The following is a 26,625-nucleotide window of genomic DNA, read 5'->3' as shown; positions in this document are numbered from 1 at the left end:
GCTTTAGTTTCAACTTCTTTTTTCGACTAAAAAAGTAGAGAGATGTAGAGAGTCCACAAACTCGATAGGTACATCTTTAGATGTAACAACTGCTGGAACTATCTGTGATGAATATGTATTGTTCTTCATGCTAATTAAATTTAATTAAAGGCAGACAATAATATGTTTTTGTTTTAATTGATCATTTTCTCCCAATTGGGCATCCGAGCATACATTACTTACCCTCATACCTCGACTACTCTGTGGACAGAGATTTGGTTAGACCGTTGCAATATGAGACAGTGCAGTTGGTTTTAAATTATTACAACTTCCTTAAAAGGTAACTTGTTTTCACTTGTATTTATTAATTTATTTAGTTCAAGAATCTAGCCTTAACACTGCTCACTGTCTGGGTCCATTTCAGCAGTGAACACAAAGCAGAAAGAACACACTTAACGCCTGATACTGGAGTCCTATCGTCTCTGGAACATTCAGCAGCATTTATCACACACATGGAATCATTTCATAATATCAAGAGTCATGAGTTAAAGTAGTAATGCATGTTTTATACTTCTTCCTTATTGTATCTCTCGCAGAATACATGTGATAAATCATGATCTTGGCGTCTAATGAGTGTTTGGAAAGGACTTAGTACACAACAAAGCAGGACAATGACTCATCTCCAGTCACTCCAGTCTTTACTAGAATGTTGACTTTTTCGACAAACACAGATCACCAGAACTAATTTAAGAGACGGTACAATTTACTGGAAATACTGTAGATAGTGGCAAGAGATCAAACAAAAGCAAAAGGGATTTTCCCAGGAAGGAGTTCTAAAATATGAATGAATTGGAAACATATTGCTATTCTATTTTATACCTTATTGCCTGTGTTCAGGTGCTGCTGATGATCGACATCGAGTTGTCCTACATGAACACCAACCATGAGGACTTTATTGGATTTGCTAAGTAAGTTATTGTTTTGTCCAATCGTAGAGAGCGAGTATTAACCCAGAGCAGCTGTAATAGTTTATTGTTTACATGTGCTGGTTGAGGTCAGACCACGGTATGTGAGGATGATGATGGGTTTTTTTTTTTGGTTTTTTTTTGTGCAGCGCTCAACAGAGGATCAACCAAATGAATAAGAAGAAGGCAGCCGGCAACCAGGTACTTTAATCACATCCATGCAGACACAGAGGTGTGTCCTTCGCTTCAGGTTACTTTAAGCCACAGGAACACATGAGCCTGTGCTGAATCCATCTGTTTCGTCTGTTAGCCCCAAACATGAATTTTGAGCTCCGTGCAGTCTCTCCCCCGAGGCCTCGCTCTGGTAGCACTTAGCTGTCTGTTTTGTGCATGCTAAATGTAGCACGGCTACACAGTATCTTGTTACCCCGGGCAACAGTCCACATCCAACACACGATGCGGCTCTTGCAGTGTGCGGCGCTCACAAATGCAGTGCAAGCACTAATGGACAACAGTTGTGGAATCCTGAGACACGAAATGTCATGCCTGGCGGACGCTCTCGCGTTGAAAGCTTTGACAGCAACAATCAAAAACGTTAATATCAATCCAAAGGAAGGCGTTTCAAAACTTGTCAGGCAACATTTCACAAGCCTAAAAAAAGTCTGTCCTTTTATGAAGAAAAAAAGGTTTAAGTGTTGATCTGTGTCAAGATAAAGGTAAAAGCAGGGAAACACAATCTTGCAAAATGTGACTTATAACAAATAAACGTGTGGTATTTACGTCTTGATGACCAGTTAAAGCACTACATTTGTTGCTATTCACCCATTCGTACAGCACATGTACAGTATATGACGTTTATTACACACACTCATGTAAACCAGCAGAACCAGTGATCGAACCTTGACCTTGCATCTGGAAAATGACCCCCTCTACCACGAAAACGAAGATTTCATGACCGATTTGCAAATATTTTTGCTCTTAATGAATTGCCCGTCCTTTTGAACTTTATTAAACATATACAGAGCTTAACAAATGTATTAGACCATCATCCAATGTAAGGTTTATGCCACAGCTGCCCTAAATTAACACTATTGGTAGTTGTGAAAATGTTATGTTTATTTCATGGTAAATACACCAGTATAAAGAAGCTCTTTAACCCAAATTATATTTTCAATGCTATCCATGAATTTACAAAATTACTGTTTTACTAAAAAAAACATAGCAAAATAATGAAGCTCATTATTATGTCTTAATTACGATGTCAAACTGTAGTTATTTACTTGGACAGAAAAATTAGTTTTAGTGGTTGAATGTTATGACTAAGCTCAGTGAGTCGTCTCAAATTTGGTTATAAAAGGTTGAATTATATTATTATTTGCCAAATCAATAACAATAAAATAGATTTCATGAATTATTTATGTTTTCTTGTTTTTATGACAGTTGGTCTCATAAATGTGTTAAGCACTGTGTATATTTTTAAGGACACATTTGGTTTAAATAACATAATACTGAGCCAATAACACCACTGTAGCAGATGCATGACTATAACAGCCTTTTCTATTCTGCATTTCGAAAGCTTCTCTACTGTAATTTATCTTCCACTTTCATTCTTTTAAAACCTTTTATCTGTCAGTTATATTTCCTTCTGCTCTATTCTTCATTTCTCTATGATCATGTAGCTTCCTGTATCTTCCCAGTGATTTCCCTTTTTGTGCTGTGTCTTCCCTTCTTTCCTTCTCTCTGTGGTTTCGCTCCACCAGGATGAAATCATGGTGAGTAGTGTGTGTGCGTGTATGTGTGTGTGTGTGTGTGTGTGTGTGTGTGTGAGTGATTTCTGTGCATGACTGTCATGCACATGTTCTCATGTCCTTGATACTCTTTGATGCGTATGCCGGCCATGCATGTGTTTACATCTGGGTTGTATTTGTATTTGTATTTGTATTTGGACCAGACGGGCAGTAATACATACATATGAATGAATGAATGAATGAATGAATGAATGAATGACTGGTCGATGAATTCATAAACGTATGGACGTGCATGTGTGTCTGAAATGAGCTTCACTCACTGTAGGCAGGTGCTTGGCTGCTTCCCTGTCTTGTGCAGCTGTGTCCACCCTAGAATAATCTTAACTCTGAATATTATGTCCCCATTGCTACATACATACATACATAATGTCCCTAGGGCATAGATAAATAGATTTGCATTCATGTGCTTGAGAAATACTAAGCCATTGAAAGAAAACCGTCTTTTCCCAAACGGAAAAAAACAATAAAGTGAAGAGAAGACGAAGATTTGTGCCATATTTTTTTATCATCTTTTTTTCCTCCAAATGGGAACATAAATTACAAAACTGACATCATTTTGGCCCCTGGTGACTATTCAGCTTCAACTGGCAAACCGACAGTCTGTGGGCTTTTCTTCTGCAGTTGTTTGAATTAGATAAAGAGAGAGGATTACTATAAAAAAAGAGTGTAGATTAAAGGAGTATTGAAAACAGTGGTCAAACATACTCACCACTGGACTTCATCTGTCTTGCTTCTTCCTAACAATTCCCTCTGAGCAGTTGCAGAAACCTGCAGTGAGACAGACATACTCCACCTCCACAGTTATCAGTTGTCATAATAACCACCCAGATTAGGGTCAGAGGTTAGGGGCACAGTGTAAACATAGTGGGGATCTCCACTTCCTGTTTATAAATGGCTGCAATTGACCCTTTAAGACCCCACGGCTTCTGTTCTCCTGCGAGCTGACTTAACTCTTGCCTGACCTTCCGTAACTGTGGGATCCTTCAAAAGTCCACTTTATACCAAAAAAATAAGAAAAAACTCCTGATTATTGACTTATCAATAAATAAGCTGATGAAAAGCCGACGAAAGAAAAGTGCGATGAGCACCCAAGCTTTGATCAGAACCACAAAACCGTATCTTTGATTCAAGTCCAGATGTGACGTTTCCAGGCACACAGTAATAGAGTTTTTCCATATGGTATGAATTTTTATTTATCCTTATTGTTTTTTATATATATATATATATATATATATATATATATATATATATATATACACACAAAGGGAGGTTGTTGAACATGTTTTCTTATTTGCATTTTTGGACAAGCAAAAGTCCTTTTGACTTGGAATGGTGCGCCTTAAACATAGTATTGCTCCATTATTGACTATGTTCCTTGATTACCATGAGAAGTTTATTGTTAGTCTGTTTCATATACAGTTTCTTGATGCATGAGCACTCAGTCGGGCACCAAATCCACAACTGGAAACAGAATGCAGCTGTTTTAGGGATTTATCTTTTTTTTTTTTTATGTTAAATGAAATCATATATACTAGAAACAAACAGGCTTGGGGCAGAAGTATAACTGTGGCATTGTAATACAGTCCTAACCAGACACAGTTTTTCTTAGATACTTATTGTTTGTGTGTGGATTTTTGCGAATTTATCAATTTACAACTCCGGGAAGTAGATTTAACTGGATGGTAACCAATTAAGGATTCAGTATAGCAGTGTTTAGATCTTGTGTCGCCCCGACAACATTCCTGTGCCACACACAGGAAGTGATTTGTTATATGTCAAGACAGATGGGGGCAACAGCAACACTGTGCTAGTAAAGCGTGAGCAGGTTGGGTATGAGTGAAAAACACACTCAAAAAGTGTATGACAGAACCTGTTTTATATGTAGCTTGGTAGGTAGATAGAAAGATAGATAGATAGATAGATAGATAGATAGATAGATAGATACTTTACACACATATGCAGCTTAAAAAGCACATACATATAAAGTAGGTCAGCACTCAGCAGTTTTACTGTATGGTTTCAGGAGGTTTAATGAAAATGTTGTATAGTTGTTCATCCCTCGCCTTCACCCTGCTTGACCTGCTGACCCCCTGCTGCCTCCTCAGTAGCCAGCTGTACTGTGCTGGGACTTGACCAACCCTGTGTATTATGACCCATGCGTTGGCGTAGCTTTATAATGTTTTCTCCACATTTTCATTCAGCCTGAGAGAGGAGTTAGCGATCGGTTCAAGGTAAATAATTCGTGCACCAAGTACTGCTTTGTCTCCATAGTGTCTGTGTTGTGGAGAGAATGAAATGCAGAGGAGAGAAAAAAAGAAATGTTTTTTTAAGCCACGTAGGTGAGCCCCACTGTTTATTACGGGAATGTGGCAGGCAGCGTCATTATTACATTTTATATTGTTAGTGTATGTACAGTTTGTGTGATACATAAGTAAACTGTGAGGGTTGTAACATGTATACAGTACGTGGGAAGTAGATGGAGGATGAATTCACTCTGCTGTTTTTTCTTTATTATTTATAATTAGTTTTTCTTGCTCTGTGTGTTTTTGCGTGTCTTACTCAGGTGATCAGGAAAGGCTGGCTCACCATCAACAACATTGGCATCATGAAAGGAGGAGCCAAGGAGTACTGGTTTGTCCTCACGGCCGAGTCTATGTCCTGGTACAAGGACGATGAGGTGAGTTGGCTGTCATCTTTTATTACTAAAAAAGAAACAACATCCTTTTTGCTTTTCTGATAACAGGTTATTGAAAGACACATGTTCCCCTTTTCTCTCCTTTCTACACAAACACAGTATTAAAACTGGACTGGAGTGTCACAGGCTAGTTTACTGAGCAGCACAGGAGTCTCAAATCTCCCTGTTCACCACACTACCGTCGCTTGAGTCTGCAGCGTCATCAAAAACAATATGCACGCTGTTGTAACAGCAGTGTCGTGTTTTCCAGCAAATTACAACACCTGCAGATTTACTTCACTTTGTTCTTCATGACGTTTCCCCTGAGTCTCTCTCCCACTTTCTGGTGAAAAATATAATTTATTCCAACTCAACCCACTGGTAAATATGAGTCTTGGTCAAGTTTTGAGGGGGTTTTCTTTTTCCACACTGACAAGATTTGACCTAACTTGCTTTGTTACTGGGCCGACTGGTCAAAGTGGCATCCCATAATGCTTTGCAGATCCATTAGGAGGTAGCCACAGTCTTATTGTCTCCAGGCCCTTAGCCACAGACACTCGCTGACATGACGCCGTGTGTGTGTGTGTGTGTGTGTGGACCAAATGTCAAACAAACCTATCTTTGTGAGGACATTTTGGCTGGTTCACACAACTTTAACAGGCTTTTTTAGGGGATTAAGACCTGGTTTTGGAGTTAAGGTAAGGGTTAGGCATTTAGTTGTGATGGTTAAGGTTAGGGTAAGTGCGTGAGTGTCCACACAAAGAATGCAAAAACCAGCATGTGTGTGTGTGTGTGTGTGTGTGTGTGTGTGTATTACTGTGAAGGACTTTTCCAAAAAGTCAAGACCCCCTAACATGTCAGACACCAAAGCTGGCATACACATGTGCATACCAGAGCCCCCCTGCCCTGCTCACAATCACTCACACACATGCACACACGCACATACACACGCACACACACACACACACACACACACACTCACATACAAGCTGCTTCTAATAAACTTATTTCATTTCAAAGAAAGGGTACAGAGCAAGTCGGACTGGTTTGTAGGGGAGGAGACAGGAGTGTCTTTTGTTAACTGGTTAGCAGCAGGAGTAACAAGGACCATGTGAAAGGAGAGAAAGTGGGGAGAATACGGAAAAAGAGGGCAAAGGGTTGACGCTGTGGACTTTCATGATTCTCTCCCCTTACCTTTGCCCCCCCCTCCCCTCCTCTCTTTTCAAAATGCATCCCCCAAAACCTAGAGGAAAAGTCTCCTTTATCCATGTCACCATCTGTCCATTCTCTTTCTGTCTCATACTTTCCTTGTCAACCTCTGTTTCTCCTCCATCCCATCCCTCCATCCATCCCCACCTTCCCGCTTGTACTGTATATTTATTTGAACATGGAAAAAATGAGGGTGTGTGGGGGGGGACCCAAAACCAACACACTGTGATGATGTCAAAGCTCAGAGCCAAGGCTGCAAAAAAAAGAAAGAAAGAAAGAAAAGAATAAGAAAATGAGAAAGAAAAAAAAAAGAAACTTCTCATTATGTTTCCTATCCATGCTTAACATTTTATGTAGTCCAGATACACACCCTTGAGAGTAGTGGACCCATGAGGGCTTATGCACATAAATGCACCTGGTCAAGTACCAGCCAAGATACACACAGGTGATTAAAAAAAAAAAAAAAAAACACATTTATATTTAGATCAATGCCACAAAACTGCCTTTTATTTTCTTTTTGTTGCATCTCTTTGTGCCGTTTCATACAAACACATTGTGACATGTTTCTCACAGTGCCGACTCATGGGTCGCCTGTCGTCATGGGGAAAACCCTCACCGTACTCTGGCAACACACACACACGCACACACACCCCAGACACTAATAATAACTTTCAACCCGAACTAGTGGTGCCAGGATGTTTCGGTTAGTGCGTGTGTGTGTGTGTGTGTGTGTGAGTGTTTCCATAAACCTTCTGGTCTGTATTACCACAGGACATGCCAATACTTTGAATCAGGCTAAAAGCTTCCCCAAAGCAGGGAGAAACACAGAGACGACGTACAGTAATAATGGAAGAGAGGGAAAAGGGTTGAGGAGTGTGATGTTATTCTTATGTTCATGCTCACCTCTGAGCCCAGAGCACATTTCACAATAAAGTGTATCGTATCGTGTTGTATTATACTGTATCGTATCGTGTGACAATGCCACACAGGCAAAACACGACGATTTATTGGCAGGTAGGACTTCTCTTTTCTGTGCTTTAGTGGCTGTGGGATGTATTGTCTTTGGATGCCCTTTTGGCTCTCAGCATGTGTGTGTGCGCTCACGTGTGTGTGTGTGTGTGTGTGTGTGTGTGTGTGCCTGGGCTTCCCTGCCTCTGCTGTAAAGCTGCCAGAAAGCCAGACTTGCCTGGTGATCCCAGCTGTAAACATCCTGGGGGGGAAACAGCAAACTGCTGCTTTAAACGCACTCACCAGAAACATGCCTGCTACACAGCATGTGTGTGTGTGTGTGTGTGTGTGTGGACTTGATGTATGGGTGTGTGCAAACTCACTGGAGCATATTTGAAAAAAAAACACACACAAAAAAAAACACGGTGGGCTCAGTGGCAGGGCTCTAAATGGAAAGAGGTCGGTTTGTGGTTTTCACTCCTGCAGTGATCTTTTGTGACGGGACACCATGTGAATGTTTCCGCCCTCTACTTTGCTTTTTTGTGTATTTGAGGGTTCAGAAAGGCATAAGCAGTGGGTTGACTTTATCAAAGATGAGCTGTCTCGGAGACAAACTGTGGTCCCTGCCTGGTCAAGACGGGGGGGGGGAGAAAACATCATGGAAAACGAGACGCGGGGTCCGAGCTACAGCGGTTGAAGTTTCACATGACGTCACTTTACAAATACTGAAGGCCGCAAAAACCATTTTCTGCTATACAAAGACTGGCGAACAGACAATGACAGAGTGGCTGCTCTTTCAACATTTTTCTAGGGTGGCTTCCTGCCGCTCTGCACGTTACATGGTCATTTGAGGTAAAGCTGCCACAAATTGATGCAGGGAAGGCAGAGACGTAATTGTACATTTTCAGTGTGACGCTGGGGGTTTACTCCATGTTTTACTTTTTGAGTCACTCTACATTTTTTTCATCCGTGTGGTTAATCTTTTTTTGTTCCCCCCCGGTTTCAGTTCTGAGTTATATCTTTTGGTTTTGGTAGAAAAATAAACAATATGTTGAGAATGCCGTTCAACCACCGCGTATATATTTATATGAACTCTTTATATTCTTCCATGTTTGTATAATTTTCCCTTTTTTTCCCCAACATGAAACCTTCTGAAAAAGAAAATAGAAACACATTCAGGTTGAGTTCTATACATCTTTATTTCTTTCTTCTTTTTTTTTTTTTTTTTACAGTTACAATTTTAGCTCTGATTTCACTTTGAGTTTAGCGACAACAGAAGAAAAGAAAGAGAAAAAAAAGAAAGATATTTAAACTATAACGTTGTGCCTTTTTATAGATAAAAGAATAATGTGTCAGTCTTTCATAAATTCAAGCCAGACGAGGGCCCGGCTTCTGTGGTGGGGCCTTTGGTTGCTTTATTTAGGCCTTGTCCAGATGAACGAGGGGTGGTGCTGCGTGTTCCCACAGCCTGATGTGCTTGTGCCTGGTAGATGCCCTCTTTCTCTCTCTCCCTCTCTCTCTCTCTCTCTTTCTTTCTCTCTTTCTCTCTTTCTCTCTCTTTCTGTCTTTTTGTGGTGTCCCGTGTTTCCCCAGCCAGCCTAACCAATGTGCAGACTACTGTACAACCACTACTTCCTGAACAGGTAGTCTGAACACTGGGCAGGCGAGCTGGGCGGTTGGAGGAGACTGTGGAGAAGGTTTTTTCTTAAATCCATTCACTTCTACACAAACTGTACTCACTGTGAATCCATTACCAGACTCCCTGAGTGCAGCTCCTGCTGCTCGCACAGTCGGACTTCTGCAAAGTGCTGATCAGGCTGATGGAGGAGAAACAGCATGTGAGTGATGGATGGATGGATGGAGGGGCCGGCGGGGAGGTGGTGGTGGTGGTGGTGGTGGAGGAGGTGGAGGTAAAGAGAGGTTAGACAGAGGTGACAGACACTGATTGGCACATTCAGCAACATTCCCTCCTGTTTCCTGCTGTGAGACGCAGCATTCCACATCCAGAAGCTCTGGAAGGAAAACCGCAGCATGCAGAAAGCAATTTTGAATGAACCACAAAGTGATAACAAAAAAAACAAACATAAATATAAAAGTGATCATGAATTAAGTGAATTTTGTGTATTTGTCGTTGTATTACGATTAAAGCCTCTTCCCAACTCTATAAAGCTACATTCTACTTGACAATTAAAGCAGACAACAGAAAGAAAAAGACAAATATTAAAGGAAATCTTTCTCACCCTTGGGCCTAAAATAGATAGATAAATAAATAAAAGCCAGAACATATAGTGAAATGTTTCTATTCGAAGTAAAGAACATCAGAAGGTCAGTGTTCTTGGTTCCTGGTTAGTAAATTTTAAAGAATAGATACGCTCAGCCCTGACTCAACAGCTCCTGCTGTAAACTTTCCGCATCATTGTCACACGTCATACAGAAAAGAAAGATGTATTTCCTTGTTGGAGGAGATACCTGTGACCTTGGTAATCTTCTTCTGCCTCCTCTCTGCTGACATTAGTCTCGGCGTCCTTCTCCGCTAATTAGCAGCAACTTCATCTCCCGACAGTGAGTCGATCGACGCGGCCGCGCCGCTGCGTTCAAACTTTGCTTCTGCTTCTTTTTAAATTTTGTCTTCTGAAGCTTCCGAGAGCGGGAAGGAGAAAAAAAAAGAAAAAGAAAAAAGATGCTCCAGTAACAAGCAAGATGGACTGGCTGGAAGCTCAACGTGGCAAAGGACTGGCCACCAAGTTTCCCCTTCAGGAGACAGAAGGAGAAAAAGGAATGAGAGAGAGGAGATATGGAGGGAGAAGGAGGAGGAGTTTGCCGGCCCCCCATTTTTCCTTTCCTCTCTCCTCTTCTCTTCTTCCTCTCTCCCCTCCCTCTGTCTGGCTTTTCCCCCCCTCCCTCCCTCCCTCTCTTGCTTTCTTTCTTTCTTCTCTGACTTTTCGAGAGAAAGTGGAAGGTCAAAGGTGAACAGGAAGTGAGACACATTCATTTGGCATGTGTGCTGTTAAGTTTGGAAAGGGAGCGTATGGATTGGCCGGCGAGGGTTGGGAGCGCTTTTTAGTGGAAGCGCATGTGGGCAGACGGGAGGACGCTTGTCCTCTCAAGTGGTGGAATCCGAGTGTTTGTCATCGGCATCTGCATGTTCTTGCCTTCCATCCAGTGTCTGTGCATGTGTCTACTTCTGGTGCACGTGTGGTTTTGGAATGATGGATCTCTGTGTAGGAGTGGGGCTGGAGGAGAGCGGAGGCTCCATGGTCTTTGTAGCGAGGGCAGGAATGTCGGCGCTTTCTTGGCAAGCAGGAGGAAGCCTTGTAATAACTCCAGATGTGCAGCCCTGTGGTCTCCATCTCTCTCTCTTGCTCCCTCTGTTTTTACTTCTAAAGCTGATTTCCTCTCCCTGTCCGACTGGAATAAAGAGCCCTTTATGCAGCTCTGCAGCCTTCTCAGCACACACACACATGTGGAGGAGGAGGAGGAGGAGGAGGAGGTGGAGCTGATTGGAGGGGGTGACATACGACTGGTAAATCAGAACCAGAGCAGAGGAGCAGTCGTGTGTTTGATCGAACACGGAGGAAAAAAATCAGTGTGTGATTCACAGTTAAGAGTCAAAGTAGTTGGCGTTGGCTGCACTCACCTTCATTTCACACACACTCACACATTCCTGTTTTGGTTTCATTCCTCTGGCAGTCTGGAGTAATCAGCAATAGTGATTCCAGGTGTGTGTGTGTGTGTGCGTGCAGAGGTGGCTGAGGCCGTGTGTTTGTTTAAGCTACGGTTTCTGAGCTCCAACCTGAGCTCCAAATCAAAGCAGGCATGATCTCTGGGGACACCAGTCAGCAGTACTGGCAGGGATGGAGGGATGAGGAGGGGAAAGTGAAAAGAAGAATGGAGATTAAAAAAGAAAAAAAGAGGGGAAACGTAGACATGCGGGGGCAAAATGGAGGCAAGAGCGGGCCAGAAAAATCTAAATGTATGTGAGGAACCAGTGAGAGAGAGAGAGAGAGAAGATAATGACACAAATCAAATCCTCACTCACAGGATTACTGTTGCAGTTAGGTTTTGGGCTCAGGGTTTGTAAGAAATAAATTTTAATGAGTGGGTGGGGGAAGCACTGCGGTCGCACCAACATTGTTTCCACTGTTTGGATGACCAGGCAGGCAGCTTCCTTTTCAAACTATTAATCAGTATAGCCAGAAATACTGGGAAAGTATGCACACACACAGTTTCTGACTTTGTTTTCATAGTCTTTGTATTTTGCGTTAAAAAAGAAAGACTCTGTCAGTCTTTGTAGGCGTAATTGCACCTTTTTTTGTGCGTGTTTGCATCAGTGTGGCGAGGCCTTTGTGTAGATTCATACAGGAGTGTGTGCAGCGCCGTAAAAGGCTGCCACAAAATGTCCTCACCTGATGTTTTTTTGATTTCTTTTGCAAAATCTCTCAACTCATATCATGAATAGCAATGAGACAACATGGCAAATAGTTTCCACGCTTCTCGGCTAACGTGCGTATGTGTGAAGCGCGGAATCTCATAAATAACGCCGTGGCTCCCCCCCCCCCCCCCCGCCCGCTGAAACAAGAAACCAAGAGACCGACAACTATTTTTCCAAAAAGATAGTGGTGTGGTCAAAGTGTCAGGAATAAGATACTCAGTTTGGGAAGTGTGCTTATTCTCTTTCTGGCAACGTAAGATGAGAACATTTTTATCATTCTCATAAATAAGAGGCTACAGTGGGTTAGCTACGCATTGTAGAAAGTTGGCAAATGGGAAAACAGGTATAGTCTAACACCAAAACACAAATATTCAACGTTGCTTTAGGATATAAATTGGCTTGATTTGGTTGCATCTTATTCTAATTTTCCTTGAGGCTGAAGTTTGCTATAGGCCACGGCACAAAGACGCATTTCCTTGGTTACATTTAAGTTGATCTTAACTTTTATACATGTTTTATTCCTAATGACAGAGTCAGTAAGTCAACTTGACCGTCTTTGCTTATCTTAGTTGAGTGTAAAGCTGTCAAATGTAAAGGATTATTAATAAATTAGAACCTGGCAATGAAAATGACAGAGAATTGACGATATCTACAGTGTTTAGTGAAGATAAGAAAAAACTTGATGACACCTTTGACCTTTTAAAACAACCGTACAAAAACCAAAAAAAGAGATAAATAAATCTCTGACTCTCACTGGGAAAGAAAATCTTGTATAAATTGTTGTCCGTGATTAGAACAGAGGAGCGAGAGCTGAGTGATAGTGTGGCCGGAGGGAGCCAAGATAATTTGTGGATAATTAAATGTTTATTCTTCGTGACTGATGAGATAAGTGACGAATGTGTGTGTTTTCCTTTGTGTAATTTATCGTTTCAGATGATTGTTCGCTGAGTATCTAGAGCAGAGTGTTAATACAAAAATCACTGCAGACGCACACAGACACTGGACAGATAAAAGGAAGTAGCAGTAAATTAGAATGAATGTGTGTGGTAGTATGTAACACGTGTAACACTATTTTAGTGTTCTGTGGTTGATAATATGGTTCCGTGTTGTGTGTATTTACATTTAAGGGAAACTTTAGACGTTTGCTTCAGTATCTTTTTCTCAAGATGTTGTTTTAATGACAGCGACAAACAACTGAATCCTTAACCTCGACACAAAAAGTTTTTTTTAACAAGAGTCATTTTTCTTTTTTTTTTACTGTATAAAGAAAATCTCCACCCTTGGAACTACAGAGCTTTGGCACAATCCTGCCATAAAATCACGCCTTTCAAACACACACACACACACCCTGTTTGTAATTTGTGCACCAGTAGTTCACACTTTTATATTGTGGCAGTTTATTTTACTACAAAAAAAATAAATAAATCGTGTAGCAGTTAATTTAGGTTGAACTGGGTAGTTAGGCATAAATTGACTATACTACACGAGTAAATACACTCTTTGGTTTGAATTACAGAGTGCTGACGGTCAACAGACTGTTATATGGCTCCATTAATCTCACAAACAAATGTTAGAACTCAGAGAACACACATTTCCATTTGTTGGTTTTTGCCTTAAAATGACTACGTAGGGGACATAACAGAATATACTGTGTAAAAGAAATATTGACAGGCCTATGTGTCACTATGATGTGTTCTTTCTCCCCAAAGGGGACTTTGAAATATGTAACTTATCTTATACACGCCTGTGTGAAGACTGCACAGACACCAAAGAGACACAGGTTACACACAGCGTTTCCCTCCATCAGACAAGAGTCTGGAGACGTGTGGGGATTTTCACATGTGTTTATGTGGTTAGTGGAATGGGGTCTTCCCTCCCTCCCTCCGTCCCTCCCTCCCTCAGTCCCTCCTCCTCCTTTCACTCTTTGGTGGTCACCGATGATTGATCACATGTCCTGGCTAGCCCCAAGGTTGTTATACTGACCTCCTGCAGAAGTAAAGCAAGATCGGATAATTAACTGCCTGGCAATTAGCTGCGAGACAGGAAGGTATCACTGACCTGCTAACTGGCATGCGGCCGTGCAGCCGGACCGCTGGCTGAATGTGTCATTGTCATGTGGACAGACACCACGTCCCCCCCCCCTGTCAAAGAAGTTTATTTTTGTTTGTGCTCGTTCCCACAGGAAGAGCCGAGCCGAGTGGAGAAATGACAAGGCTGACTCAGATGTGATTGGACAGAAATGTTTCCAGCAGCCAAATAAACCATAAAGTCATTAAGCTTTTAATTTGTAATGACACAAAAAGGCGAGAGTCTTTGTTTCACTAATGGAAGTGGACACGTCTGATTAGATATGTCATCTGGTTACATGATACTTTAAAGCTGTAGTGCATATCTTTTTAAATGCAAACAAATGTCCATTGTATTCAAACCACTGTCAGATGAGTCCACACAATGTTGATTAAGACTATCAGCTCCACGAGACTCTGTGTGTCTTTAGGACAGAGGACAGCAGCAGGGCACTAGTAAAGAGAGACAGCTGGAGATACCGTAGGTTGGAGTATGATGGCGGAAAATGCTTAAGAAGTGATTTCTACTGCTCAAAAGTCGTTCAGCAGTTTGACACATCATGCCCTCACCTGCCTCTGGGCTGCTGCTGTATACACAAGCGCTCCCTTAGGCCACATCCACACGGAAAACAATCTTTTTCTTTCCGTTTTTAAAAAAAAGTGTCCTATAAACACAGTCTAGTTTCAGGAAGTCTCTGCACTGCCCCGAAATGCTGCAGTACATATGCCAGGTCTGTAGGGCATTCTCTGCCAACACGAAAACGCAAGGCTGGTGATTGGAGGTTTCCAATAAAAATACCGTTTTAGGTCTCATAAAATTTCAGAAATGTTCACCTTTGACCTTCTACTTTCTCTCAATGGCAGTCCCATTTTTTTTAGATGGAAGGACGTAGCATACAAATAATGCTGCATCATTTCTGTTCACAAAGACAAAAACATCAAACAATAAATAAATAAATATATAAATCACCAGTAGTTACAGATGGCAGCTTTAATTACTAGAAAGTGAGGACAGCGGCCCATGCTGATTTGTTATGAGCATCATAGCTGAGTGAGTCATGATTAACCATGTTTTTACACAATGTCTCAGAATAGATGCAGTCTATCTGTTCCCATGCGGTAATTCTCTCCGCTCGATTGTTCGCCGTTTGCCGATTCGAACGTTGGCACCATGTGGTTTCACTTTAGATGAAATCAAATTAAGTTTCATTAAACGCTGCGTCTGCTGTTCCTCCAAGACATATTACTCACTGACCAAACTGAATTCATTTATTTATTTATTTTTTATTTCATAACAAACATGTTGGATAGAAGCGCTTTATGGATTTGTTTAACAGCACTGAAATACTCGTAAGTGCAGATGCTCGAGAGGCTTTCTCACAAACCCAGTGAGTCTCGTTCTCCTTACGTCTTTCCACATCCCCATCATGTAAGAGTTACAGAACCGCTCTCTGTGTTTAATTTTTCTCCCCCCCCCCCCCCCTCTCTCAGTCAGAACTCAATAGGGGGAATGGCAGAAGAATGGAGGGAAAGAAAAACGGAGGGAGGTGAGGAGGAGGGTTGTGAAAATTGCCGTTGGCTGCCACCCAGGGCCCAGTCTTTGTGGTAATGAAGGGTTAGAAGCAGCGTTATTGCTCCCAGATGCCGTGCGGCCCTTTGATGCGCGGCCCAAGTCACCAGACTCCCGTCAACATGCACACTACCACACACACACACACACACACACACACACACGAAGACATGCAGCCTCTTAAAACAACATGGATGCCATTAACGACTATCTACTCGGTTTTGCCCACCAAGCGGCTCAGATGTGTTTCAAAGTGTTAATTGGATATGGTTATGTATTCGTGTGTGTGTAGAGTGTGTGTGTGCGTGTGCGTGTGTGTGTGTGTGTGTGTGTAGAGTGTGTGTGAGGCCATATTTCATCTACATTTTGACTCCGTGTTTGAGTTATTTGAGACGTTTTTCTGGACGGAGTGGTGAAGTGCCTTTATGAATTCAGAAGTGAACTTCCTCTGGCTTTTCATAATTAGCCTGTGATTACTCACTAGCAAAACAAAACCATGGAAAGTACTTTGCTTGCACACTGCTCCAAACGCCACAGGTTAACTACCAAGTACGCTGCCTTGTCTGCTGCGTGTGTGTGTGTGTTTGAGAGAGATACATACATGTTAAAGTTAAGGCTTAAAGCTGCCATATGTATCGTTGTTGTTCTGTTTAGTGCTTGTGAACAGAAACGATGTAACAGGATTGGTTTGCTGCATCCTTCATCCAAAATAGGGCTCTGTCAAGCGATGGCGTGCTTCCATCTTGGTACAGTTCGGTTTGGCACAGTACGGTACAGTTAGGAACGGTAAAGCCCTCGGTCAGGCTTGCGTTTCGACTGAGAACAGTAGGCGGTGTGTGCGCTGTCCATCTTATTATTTACTTCACTTTTTATTTCATTTTGCATCATAAATGTTTGCAACTGTCTTGTTCCATATCATGAGAAACACTTTTACTTTGAAATTCTGTGACATAATGTGGTCATTTCCCCGCAAATAGCTGCAGTTCATGTAGACATATGCGGCCCTCCAATCAATTCCATGTGGCTCAACCACTTAATATCAAGTTATTTTTTACTTTTTTTTTTTATTATTGTGAACAATATTTTGGTCCATATCAACACTCGACACTTTTATTTTGAAATTCGGCAAAAACCACCACTCCTGAGCAGTTGTTTTTCCCCAAAAAGTTATATTTTTACTTAACCGACCTCCCACTGGCCAGCCTAGATACTCATTGGCCTTCAGGTCATATGAGTTTGAGAGCCCTGCTCTAAACAGACACACAGTCTTTAGCTTTAAGTTGAAAGAATCCACAGAGTCAGCAGATGTGTCAAAGGCCCCAAAAAAGCTCCATCTCTATACGAGTCTTTAAGTGGCTGCACGGGACAGACGTTAAAATGTGCTTATTTTAACCAAAGAGAGCCGTTAAGTGAGGACCAAGACGTTGCCGACGTCACACGGAAGGGACCTAAACATGTCGTGCTAAAGAAAACTGGAGCCTGAATGTAACAGTGAGCCGGTGACGAGAGACGAGTACAAACTCTCTGTTTGACCTGCACAGCCTCGCAGCGGCGCTCCCAATAGCCCGCAAGTGACTTGATATGCAAGGAGAAAAGTGCGTTACATTCATCAGTAACGAAGATGATTGTCATGATGGGAAAAATGGAAAATACTGTTTAGAGAAAGCGTAATGGCTGCAACAGATAAAAACAACGATGTGGATGGATGAATTGGACATTCAAACGCCTGACGTGACATTAAACACCAACAGTGCTGTCGAGCATAAGGAGTTTAATGTAAACAGCACAGAAGCCTCTTGATGCGCCAAGTTCTAGTTTAGCCGTGTTTGTCACACCCATACACAGAATCTTTATGTATATATTTTGTGTTACTTCAGGTTCTCGTCTATGTGCACGTATGACTCTATTTTCTTTTGTCTTCCTGTGTCTGAAGTCTGTACTTTTCCTCGCTCCTGTCGAAAGGGCTTTTATGGGACCATATGGAAAAGCACTCAATCCCGGAATTCCCTAAACACCTAAATATGCACACACATGCAAGATGAGCTGATTGACAGAGAGAAAGAGAGAGAGACCCTGATAATATTTCCCAAGTGTGTGTCAGAATTCTCCTACTATAATATTTAAATAATACTCATACAGTATGTACCGTATGCTTCTTTGTCAATTGTCCTTTAGCTCTGCTTTACTCGTGCACCAGACTTCATTTTTCATCCTCTCCCACACCTAAAATGTTCCCTTTTTCCTGCATCAATAGTTTGATAATGTTTTAATCCAGTCTGCCAGTGCTTTAGGAGTTCAGTTTGTCTGTACTTTCCCCACATTATGCTCTCTCAAACACACACCAGTCTCCAACGTCCCCCCCCCCCCGCCTGCTTCCAACTCTCCTGACTGGATTTACTGGCCAGAGGAGAGGAAAATGTATGAATCGCTCCAAGGTTGCTCACTCCCAGGGAGACGGAACGCCAGAGAGTGAGGGGGAAAAAGGAGAAAAGAAAAAAGATGAGAGAGAGAGGGGGGGGGGGGGGGGGGAGAAGGAGGAGGAGGGTAACTATTGAGAAATGTGGAACAGACTAGAGACACAGAGGAGAGACCTCTTTGCCCTCATGGCCACTATAAATGTTGATGTCAGCAGTCTGGGCAACTGCTTGTTTAGCTTCTCTCTCTTTTATATCAGACACCTGGGTTTACCAGCCCTGCCAAATGTGTGTGTGTGTGTGAGAGAGCGAGAGAGCGAGTGATTTTTACATGCATTTAGGGGATATGAACATTTGGCTGAAATGGTCATAAATCCTTTGATGAAGGAGTTTGGTCACACACACAAACCCCCCCTCATCGCTCTCATACAACCACTTACACACACGCACACACACACACACACACACTCTGGTTTGGGCAGGGCAGCCCATGGTTAGCGATCCAGATGGTTTTAAGGTTAGTTAGAGACTACGCTCAAAGGTGCAACCAAAGCAGGGTGTGTGTGTGTGTGTGTGTGTGTGCGTGTGTGCGCGCGTTTAAGGCTGTGCCTATGGAAAGTCATTCACCCCGTGCTATTTTCAGCTTCTCTTTTTGTGAATTCTAATTTTACTGTCGATAGTAAAACGTTCACACTCATTCACACTGACGTGTGTGTGTGAGAGCGAGAGAGAGAGAGCCTGCATGTGTCAGACTGGGATGACTAACTGAGTTTCCCCTATTCATAAATAGTTGGATGTCTGGATATCATATGTTGTTTGCAGTTGCACTAGTACAAGAGAGTTTCTACCCTGGAAGGTTGGCCTCCATCACCCACCTCCCCCCACCGTCCCCTCCGCCCCCTGCATGTATGTGTTTCTCATTTGTTGCTCGCCCATTTTTTCACGTCTGTAATCAAAACCACAGACTCGAGGACTGTGTATGACTTTCCCATTCGTCTCTCCTGCCTTTTTTCTTCTCTCTCTCCCTCTCTTTTTTTTTCTCTCTGCTCTGCTGTATAATCTAATTGTGGGTGTTTACCCCTGATTGTCTTTCATCTGCCATGCTCTTTGTCCTTTTTAACCTAATTTCTGTTATTGATTATCATAACTTCCCTCAAGTTGATACTGCACAATCTTACAGTAAATACACTATGTATATATACATATGTATTTGTATGTATGTATGTATATATATGTACACATAGTATATGTACACAGCATTATGGGTAAACTGATGAGACCAAAATGATCTACTTTTGCTGTGGCTTCTTGTCCCGTACTGTTTATACACTGTTGGTGCAAACACTGGATCTATTACCTTTTCTTTTCTTTTCTTTTAACTGTGGAGCAACTCACAAACACTGTACAATGAGTGTGTTTCTTTGTCGCCCTCTGCAGGAGAAGGAGAAGAAGTACATGTTGCAGGTGGACAACCTGAAGCTGCGCGACGTGGAGAAAGGCTTCATGTCCAGCAAGCACATCTTTGCCCTCTTCAACACTGAACAGAGGTGTCATTATTCACAAACACACACCACATGCACACATTAAATAAAGCACAAAATAATCAATGAAATAATTGATTATCGGCACGATATCTGTATCGGCAGATATTGTCTCTAAAATGTATTATCGGATATTGGCAAACAAAACAAGATCTGCCCGTATGACTCCTTAACTTCTATGCCGGTGCCCTAACATATTTGATTTATCTATAACTGCTGCGAGTAGGCAAAATATTCTGTTAATTTCACTACAGAACTCTACACTAAAACACTTCAAACACTAACCCTAACCATTAATCGTCAACTATTTCGATATAGATTAACCAGTTTGAGGTTTTTAGTATTGAGTATTTCTCTGATTTTTCAAGCTTCCTGAATGTGAATATTTTCCAGTTTCTTTGCGCTATATAACAAATAAATCATTACAGTGGAATCATTTTGGTTTGTGGACGAAACAAGGCATTTGAGAGCATCATCATTTCCAGGTTTGAGAAACAATGAGCAACCATTTTCATCGAGTTTCTGACATTCCATGGACCAAATGATTCCCAGATTAAAAGAGAAAATAAATGACGGATTAATTGTTTGTGAAAATAAACCATAAAATGTGTATATATAGATATCAGTTATCTGCTCAAGCACTCCCGATACATGTGTGAGCATTCTATCACTAAATCTCTCTCCGTGAAGCACAGGAAATCCAATTGAGTCAAAAACAACAATTCCCATAATCCCATGCTGCTCCTTGACATCCTCAAACAGGGTGTTTTGTTTTGATTGAGAGAAACCGAATAAAAATGACATACTGTGCATTTATCGTGATATAAGTAACTTTACAGCTGAGAAATACTGTAAATCATACATTTAGGTCAGAAAAAGTGTAATGTTTTCTATCAAATATTAAATATGTTGCTCTTCATCCACAGGAATGTTTATAAGGATTACCGTCAGCTGGAATTGGCCTGTGAGAGTCAGGAAGATGTTGACGCATGGAAGGCCTCCTTCCTCCGAGCTGGAGTTTATCCTGAACGCGTCACGGTAGGATTTCATTAAGTTTAGTACAGTACAGTACAGCAGACACAGCATTGTAGTCCATTTGTTTTTACTGTTGTCGACAATAACTCAAACAGTGTTGTATCATGTCTCTCATTGATCATGATTTGTATCTGTCCTTTACATCATCACTGTTTGCCCTTGTAGGAGAAGGAAGGAAAGGTATGTTGTCTCTTCATTGTCATTTATCGCATTCAAAATGATTTGATAGACGTTTGGCAACAACTTGAGTTGAACGTGCGTTAAAAACCACTGAGAACACAACGGAGCGAAAGTAAGAACAGTGATAGTTTATTAATGTGTCAACTCAAGTGAAGTCGGCTCATGTTTCCAAGGACCTCGATTCGAACTGTGTTCTTTTTGCAACCAGTGGTGTCGCCCCCTGGTGGCTAATAAGTACATTCTACAAGACTATGTCCATTGTTTACTATACGGCGTGTGATCTGAGCTGCTCGGCATATTAATTCACTTCTCTAATAATATGCGTGTGAGTAAAGGATACAATCATATCTTATATGATGTGACACGGTTGTCTCTCCTCTTCAAATCCTGGCACTTTGTCCCCACAGAGTGAAGGTGGTGATGACAGCAGCTCGGAGAACTTCATGCACAGCATGGACCCTCAGCTGGAGCGGCAGGTGGAGACCATCCGTAACCTGGTGGACTCCTACATGGCCATCGTCAACAAGACCGTCCGTGACCTGATCCCGAAGACCATCATGCACCTCATGATTAACAATGTCCGTCACTAAGTGTTCTCATGCACGGTCAAATGTGAGACGTCTGGTGTTTCAAACGTAAACATTTCTCTGTTTTCTTTTCCCAGACAAAGGAGTTCATCAACGCTGAGATGCTGGCACATCTGTACTCGTGCGGCGACCAGAACACGCTGATGGAGGAGTCGCAGGAGCAGGCCCAGCACCGTGACGAGATGCTGCGGATGTACCACGCCCTCCGTGAGGCCCTCGGCATCATCGGTGACATCAGCACAACCACGATAAGCACCACCATGCCGCCGCCTGTGGACGACTCCTGGCTGCAGGTGCAACGGAGCGGCTCAGGGGGAAGGTAAGGGAAGATAGAGGCTGATATTTACGCCCTAAACCAGCAGCTACACCTGTCTTTATTGACATCCATCACCAGAAAGTCTGTGACACACCTGAGACACAGACTCTTTACCTTAACAAAAGCCATTTGACAAAAGGTGTCCTCACATCTACACCTGTGCAGCCTGTTTTCCTGCTGTAAACATTTGTAAACCACTCACTCTCTGCACCAAAGTCCATAGAGAAAATCAGTGTTTTTAGCTCACAGGGACATGGGAGTTTCTGGTCTGCTGCTGCCTCATTTGATGAATTTGAAAATCTAAATATCATTAAGTGAGCCTTTTTTAAGGTTTTCCTTGTTTCCTCATATGACTTCACCTAAAGCAAATACAATCCTCAATCTTATTTAACTATTCTATGATTCTTATTCTGCTAAATTATTGGTTTCCATTTGTCCTTTCTGCGCCAGGTCTCCGGCCACCAGTCCAACACCAAACCGCAGAGCTCCACCAGGACCTCCTGTGCGCCCAGTCTCTCGTGGGCCTCCACCTGGGCCTCCACCAGCGGGAGGGCCCCCTGTACCGTCTCGCCCCGGGGCCTCTCCTGACCCCTACAGTGGGCCACCACCCACTGTCCCCTCCCGGCCTAACCGTGCACCCCCAAGTGTGCCGAGGTGAGTGAAAACATAAATAAAAAACCTTCTTAAGACCAACATAGAGAATCTTCCCGTAGATTTTAATCGGACATTCACTTAAAATATGAGAAGCTATCCGACCTGAAGTGTGGATACTGTCTGTTACTAAGGGGGATGTGACGACACCTGGGTGAGGGGATGAAGGAGTTAAATTAAAATGGAGAGCCGTAGTTGTGATATAGAAGATAGATGAATAGACTGAGATAGATCTATAGACACACAAAATTCCTCGTTTACATCAATTACTCCCAGGGTTAATCTTCAGTTTTAGATTTATTTTAGATGTGATTCATAAAGAATACAGTGTATGTCTTTGAAGTGGCTGATTCAGTTATTCAAAATAGTGTTAGTTTTTACATAAATGGCCGTAAAAAATAGTCAGAAATCATATATTATGCACAATTTATGGTGTGAAATATAAACCTTAGGACACATTAATGTAAATAGGTCAGGTATTAAAGCCCTAAAACCAGTCAGTGATTGAGAAGAGGGGGAACAAATAACTGTGTTTTCTGTACCTGTTGTTGCTCTTGTGTGCGTGCTTGTGTTTGCGAGCCTTTTGTTTTTTGTCAGATTATAGTTGTACGACAAAGTGGTAGTTTGCCTCTTTTCCCGCAGGAGACACCAGTGTCACCGGGCAAAGCTCTCGCATATAAAACTCAGCTTCCATTCAACTTCCTTTTATGTCTGTAATCCCTGTCTTGTGTGAGAGCTGAGTGCATGTGACGCAGGTGTTTTCCTGCACTGTAACCGTTTGGACTCCTTGTCTCTTTTCTTCATCCCTCTCTCCTTCACCACACCTCTGTCCCACACATGAATCTACAGAATCACTGTCACTGACCGGTGAGGGAAAAAAAGCGTCTGGTACGTTGGTGGGTACTTTCTGCCATCGTCATCATCATGATCATCTTTCTCCTCCTCCTCTCAGAGAGCATCCTTCCACTGCATGCCATCTTTGTATTCTTACTATTCATTTCTCTTTTCAGAGTGCTGCTTGGCAAACACACACAGCCACACGTGTGTTTGCGTTTGCATCAGTGTGTGAACTGATTTTGGTATATAAGTATATCAGAGTGGGAGTTTCCTCAGTTTACAGCAGAGATGGGTTGAACACTTTTCAACCCAAATGTCAAAAACCACTGTTGGTTTTGTGTCATTTATTGTGTGTGTATATGTTACATATATATATATAATATAATATAATATAATATAATATGTGCCAACATCGCACCCATCTACAGCTTAAAGTGGAGCGTGTGTTTTCTGGATAAAAACTCTAGTTACGTTACATTCCTCATAACATTTCTATATCCATGTTTTTATGATGTAAACTTCATCATAAACTTACAGGTGTCCTGTAGGCTTATTTCCATTAAGCTGGTGTCAGCTTTATGTTTACAATAGGGATGGGAATCGTTTGGATTGGATATTGGACGGATAAAAACGCTATAAATATCCTATGTCGCATGCTTCACTATGCACGGTGTGTAAAAATGTAAATACAAATCAGCAAAAGCATTTTAGCTGAGTCATGTTTGGGTCGTTTAAGATAAGATAGTCCGCAGTGTGGAAATTTACATTGTTACATCAGCAAAGACAGTAAAGATAAAGATAATAAATAACACATATGCATTACCAAAAAATTTACAATATATAAAGATATTTTGACATTTATTTCTTCTTTTTGGGAGAAAACAATATTTCTTACAGTTTTGAGAATGATGTCTTTGAAATGACTCGGCACAAATTTGTTAACTTCATACGTTCATAAATGGTCTAAAAAATGACTGTATCGGACGATACTCGAGTTTTTGATATTGTTTCGGACACAGAAAAGTTGTATCATCCCATCCCTAGTTTATGATACAGGCAGAAGTGAAAAATGCCAAATAATTTCTCTAAAATGTTTGTAAAGGTTTATTCATGATTATCTATCATCTCTGCATATATTGGAAATCACTTCTTTAAAGGTCTAGCGGTTTCTAATATTTTCACTATCGCATGCTTTAGATTATTCAGACACTGTTGTTGGCTTATATTATGGTAGTCGCCCTGTGAACGGAGCCTGATGCCACAGTGATGTCGTCTGTTCTGGGTGGTTTGTTGTCCCCATGATATACTGTCGATATTGTCTGTGTTATTGCAGCATTTTACATATTATATGCATGATTTTTACACATTTGGGTCCAGATCAATACAATCAACTTGAGAACAATAATCCAAACATCCCCATCTCTCCTCTCTTCTGTGTGTGTGTGTTTGTGTGTCCACGGCAGTCGGAGACCCCCGCCTTCTCCAACCCACTAGCCCTCCGAGCTCCTACCTCCCCGCTCTGTCCATCCCTCCCCTGGATGGCACCACGGACAACAGCGCCACCTTCCTGTCGTTTTCTGCCTCACCTTGCCCCCCCTTCTCCTGAAACCATTTCTCCATTAGAACAAGCCATGTCTCTCTCTCTCTCTCTCTATTCCCTCCTCACCACAGAGATTAAAGAATATTTGAAACTCGCCTGCATGACCGACATAAGAACACAGCTGCACCCTGAGTTTGAATAAAACTTAGTAGAGATAATGAAATATTAAATAAGGAACACCTTGATGAGTGTATGCGCCCATATGCATGCACACTGCTTACATGACAACACACATAAATCTCTCTCTCTCTCTCTATATATATATATATATATATATATATATATACACACACTGTATACAAGCTAAATACATACATCCCCTCTTTTTAAACCTAAGAGAGAAAAACTTTACAAAATCAGCATGAAACTTTGCCTGACTGTTGTGCTTTTTGGGTGGTTTTCTGGCCACTGACTGACTTATTCTTCTCTTTCATACATTTGTTCCTTTTGGATTTTACTCAAGGAGAAAATGTTGCCTCGTCATGCTGCAAGAAAAACATTTCATTGGATTAAACTTCTGTTATTTTGGTTATACGAATACGTGTCCGTACACTTTCGTCTTTTTTCTTGCAGCATTTCAGTTCATGAGGTGAACATGACCGAAGTCTTTGAAGTCTTTGTATTCAGGTGTAATAAATTCAAAATCACAGGTGAAGAATCACATTAAATCAAGTCCTAAGAGAAGAAATGTGCCAGTCACATGTTCAGATTTATGATTTTGTCCATTCTGCTGTTCTTCTGTCCCAGAGAGCCCCCCCGCTGCTATTTGACCTTTAGAATAAGCCCCGCCTCCTCTTCTTCAGGACCCATGTCTTGTTGTATGACCTGAACGTTTCTTCACAAAAAATGTTTCTCGGTTACCTCATAGAGGCAGAATCTAAATAGAAAGTGCAATATAATACAGTTAGGACTTTGTTTTACCTGAGAGGAAGGGAATCTATGGGCTGGGTTTTTATTTGACTCCCTGACCTCGATCTTTATGGAAATGATGTTCGAAGTTGGATAATCTCCTGTTTCTTTTTTTCCTTCCTTTTTTCTTTTTCTCTCAGTGGTCACGGGGGTGAGTGAGAGCATGAAAGCAGCCACAGTCTATGCATAAAACTATCCAACGCTCCTTCTGTTTCACCCTTTTCTTTTGCCGTGTGCCAGCCTGTGAGTTGAACCCTCCTTTTTTTTTTTTTTAAATTCTACCACTGAACTCTGCAGTCAGTGTGACGCGTCGTACTTTTCCCACGTGACTTTTTTTTTGGACAACAAACGAACCCCGTCTGTACCTCAACTGATGTCACTACCAAAACCCGAGATACTTCAGTGATGCCCTTGTTCTCCTTATAATTTACCAGTAAATAGTTTATTAATGGACCTATCTTAATTGCAATTATTCTGTATATGTGTAGTGTATCTAATGAGACTTGTATTTCTTCTGTCTCGAGAATTTAGTCTGCAAAATATGGGATTGCTGAATATTTAAGTTATTATGAATAAATGAGTATCTGTATCAGGAAATATTTAAAAAAGAAATGTATGATACATTGATGTGTACAGGTGCCTGCAGGTTATTTGATACTTGTGGCCGAGAGGTTTTTCTTTCTTTGTTTTTCTTTGTCTCTCCCCTTCTTACTATATGTGTGTGTGTGTTTGTGTGTGTAGAGGAGCAGGTGGGTGTGTGTGTGAGTGTGTGGAGTTCCTGCAGCAGCAGCCAACTCCTGCATCCTGTTCAAACTGATGTGACTAAGAAAATAAAAGGACGGCTGTACTCGGCAGGACTGCTGTGCTTAAGTGTCAACACATTAAAACCTCAGTTTACTGAAAA

The 26,625-nt window shown here is 41.7% G+C and overlaps 1 protein-coding gene and 1 long non-coding RNA gene across 11 annotated transcripts in view; one reads left to right on the top strand and one right to left on the bottom strand.

The window, feature by feature from the left end:
* Positions 1 to 26,619, top strand: part of dnm1a (dynamin 1a) — a 48,964-nt gene extending 22,345 nt beyond the window's left edge. The window contains exons 12-24 of one of the 10 annotated variants that reach the window (XM_058616993.1): positions 877 to 947; positions 1,094 to 1,145; positions 2,705 to 2,716; positions 4,954 to 4,983; positions 5,316 to 5,429; positions 19,503 to 19,612; positions 20,533 to 20,644; positions 20,807 to 20,821; positions 21,229 to 21,399; positions 21,486 to 21,727; positions 22,175 to 22,378; positions 23,225 to 23,263; positions 24,676 to 26,619. In XM_058616993.1, the coding sequence (XP_058472976.1) occupies positions 877 to 947; positions 1,094 to 1,145; positions 2,705 to 2,716; positions 4,954 to 4,983; positions 5,316 to 5,429; positions 19,503 to 19,612; positions 20,533 to 20,644; positions 20,807 to 20,821; positions 21,229 to 21,399; positions 21,486 to 21,727; positions 22,175 to 22,378; positions 23,225 to 23,246 (1,155 nt within the window). In that variant the 3' untranslated portion in view covers positions 23,247 to 23,263; positions 24,676 to 26,619. Of the gene's footprint in view, positions 1 to 876; positions 948 to 1,093; positions 1,146 to 2,704; positions 2,717 to 4,953; positions 4,984 to 5,315; positions 5,430 to 19,502; positions 19,613 to 20,532; positions 20,645 to 20,806; positions 20,822 to 21,228; positions 21,400 to 21,485; positions 21,728 to 22,174; positions 22,383 to 23,224; positions 23,272 to 24,675 lie in introns of those variants that run through there. The other 9 variants (XM_058616994.1, XM_058616999.1, XM_058616996.1 and 6 more) reach the window with 9 other exon arrangements.
* On the bottom strand, positions 8,764 to 10,383 carry LOC131446053 (uncharacterized). Its single transcript, XR_009233879.1, has 2 exons — positions 10,053 to 10,383; positions 8,764 to 9,400 (listed from the first exon to the last, which is right to left on the bottom strand). It is a non-coding gene; the product is annotated as an uncharacterized LOC131446053 (long non-coding RNA).
* Positions 26,620 to 26,625: the final 6 nt, after the last annotated feature.

This window comes from Solea solea, chromosome 19 (assembly GCF_958295425.1).
Source record: "Solea solea chromosome 19, fSolSol10.1, whole genome shotgun sequence".
NCBI lineage: Eukaryota > Metazoa > Chordata > Actinopteri > Pleuronectiformes > Soleidae > Solea > Solea solea.
This window is presented reverse-complemented; position numbering and strand designations above follow the sequence as displayed.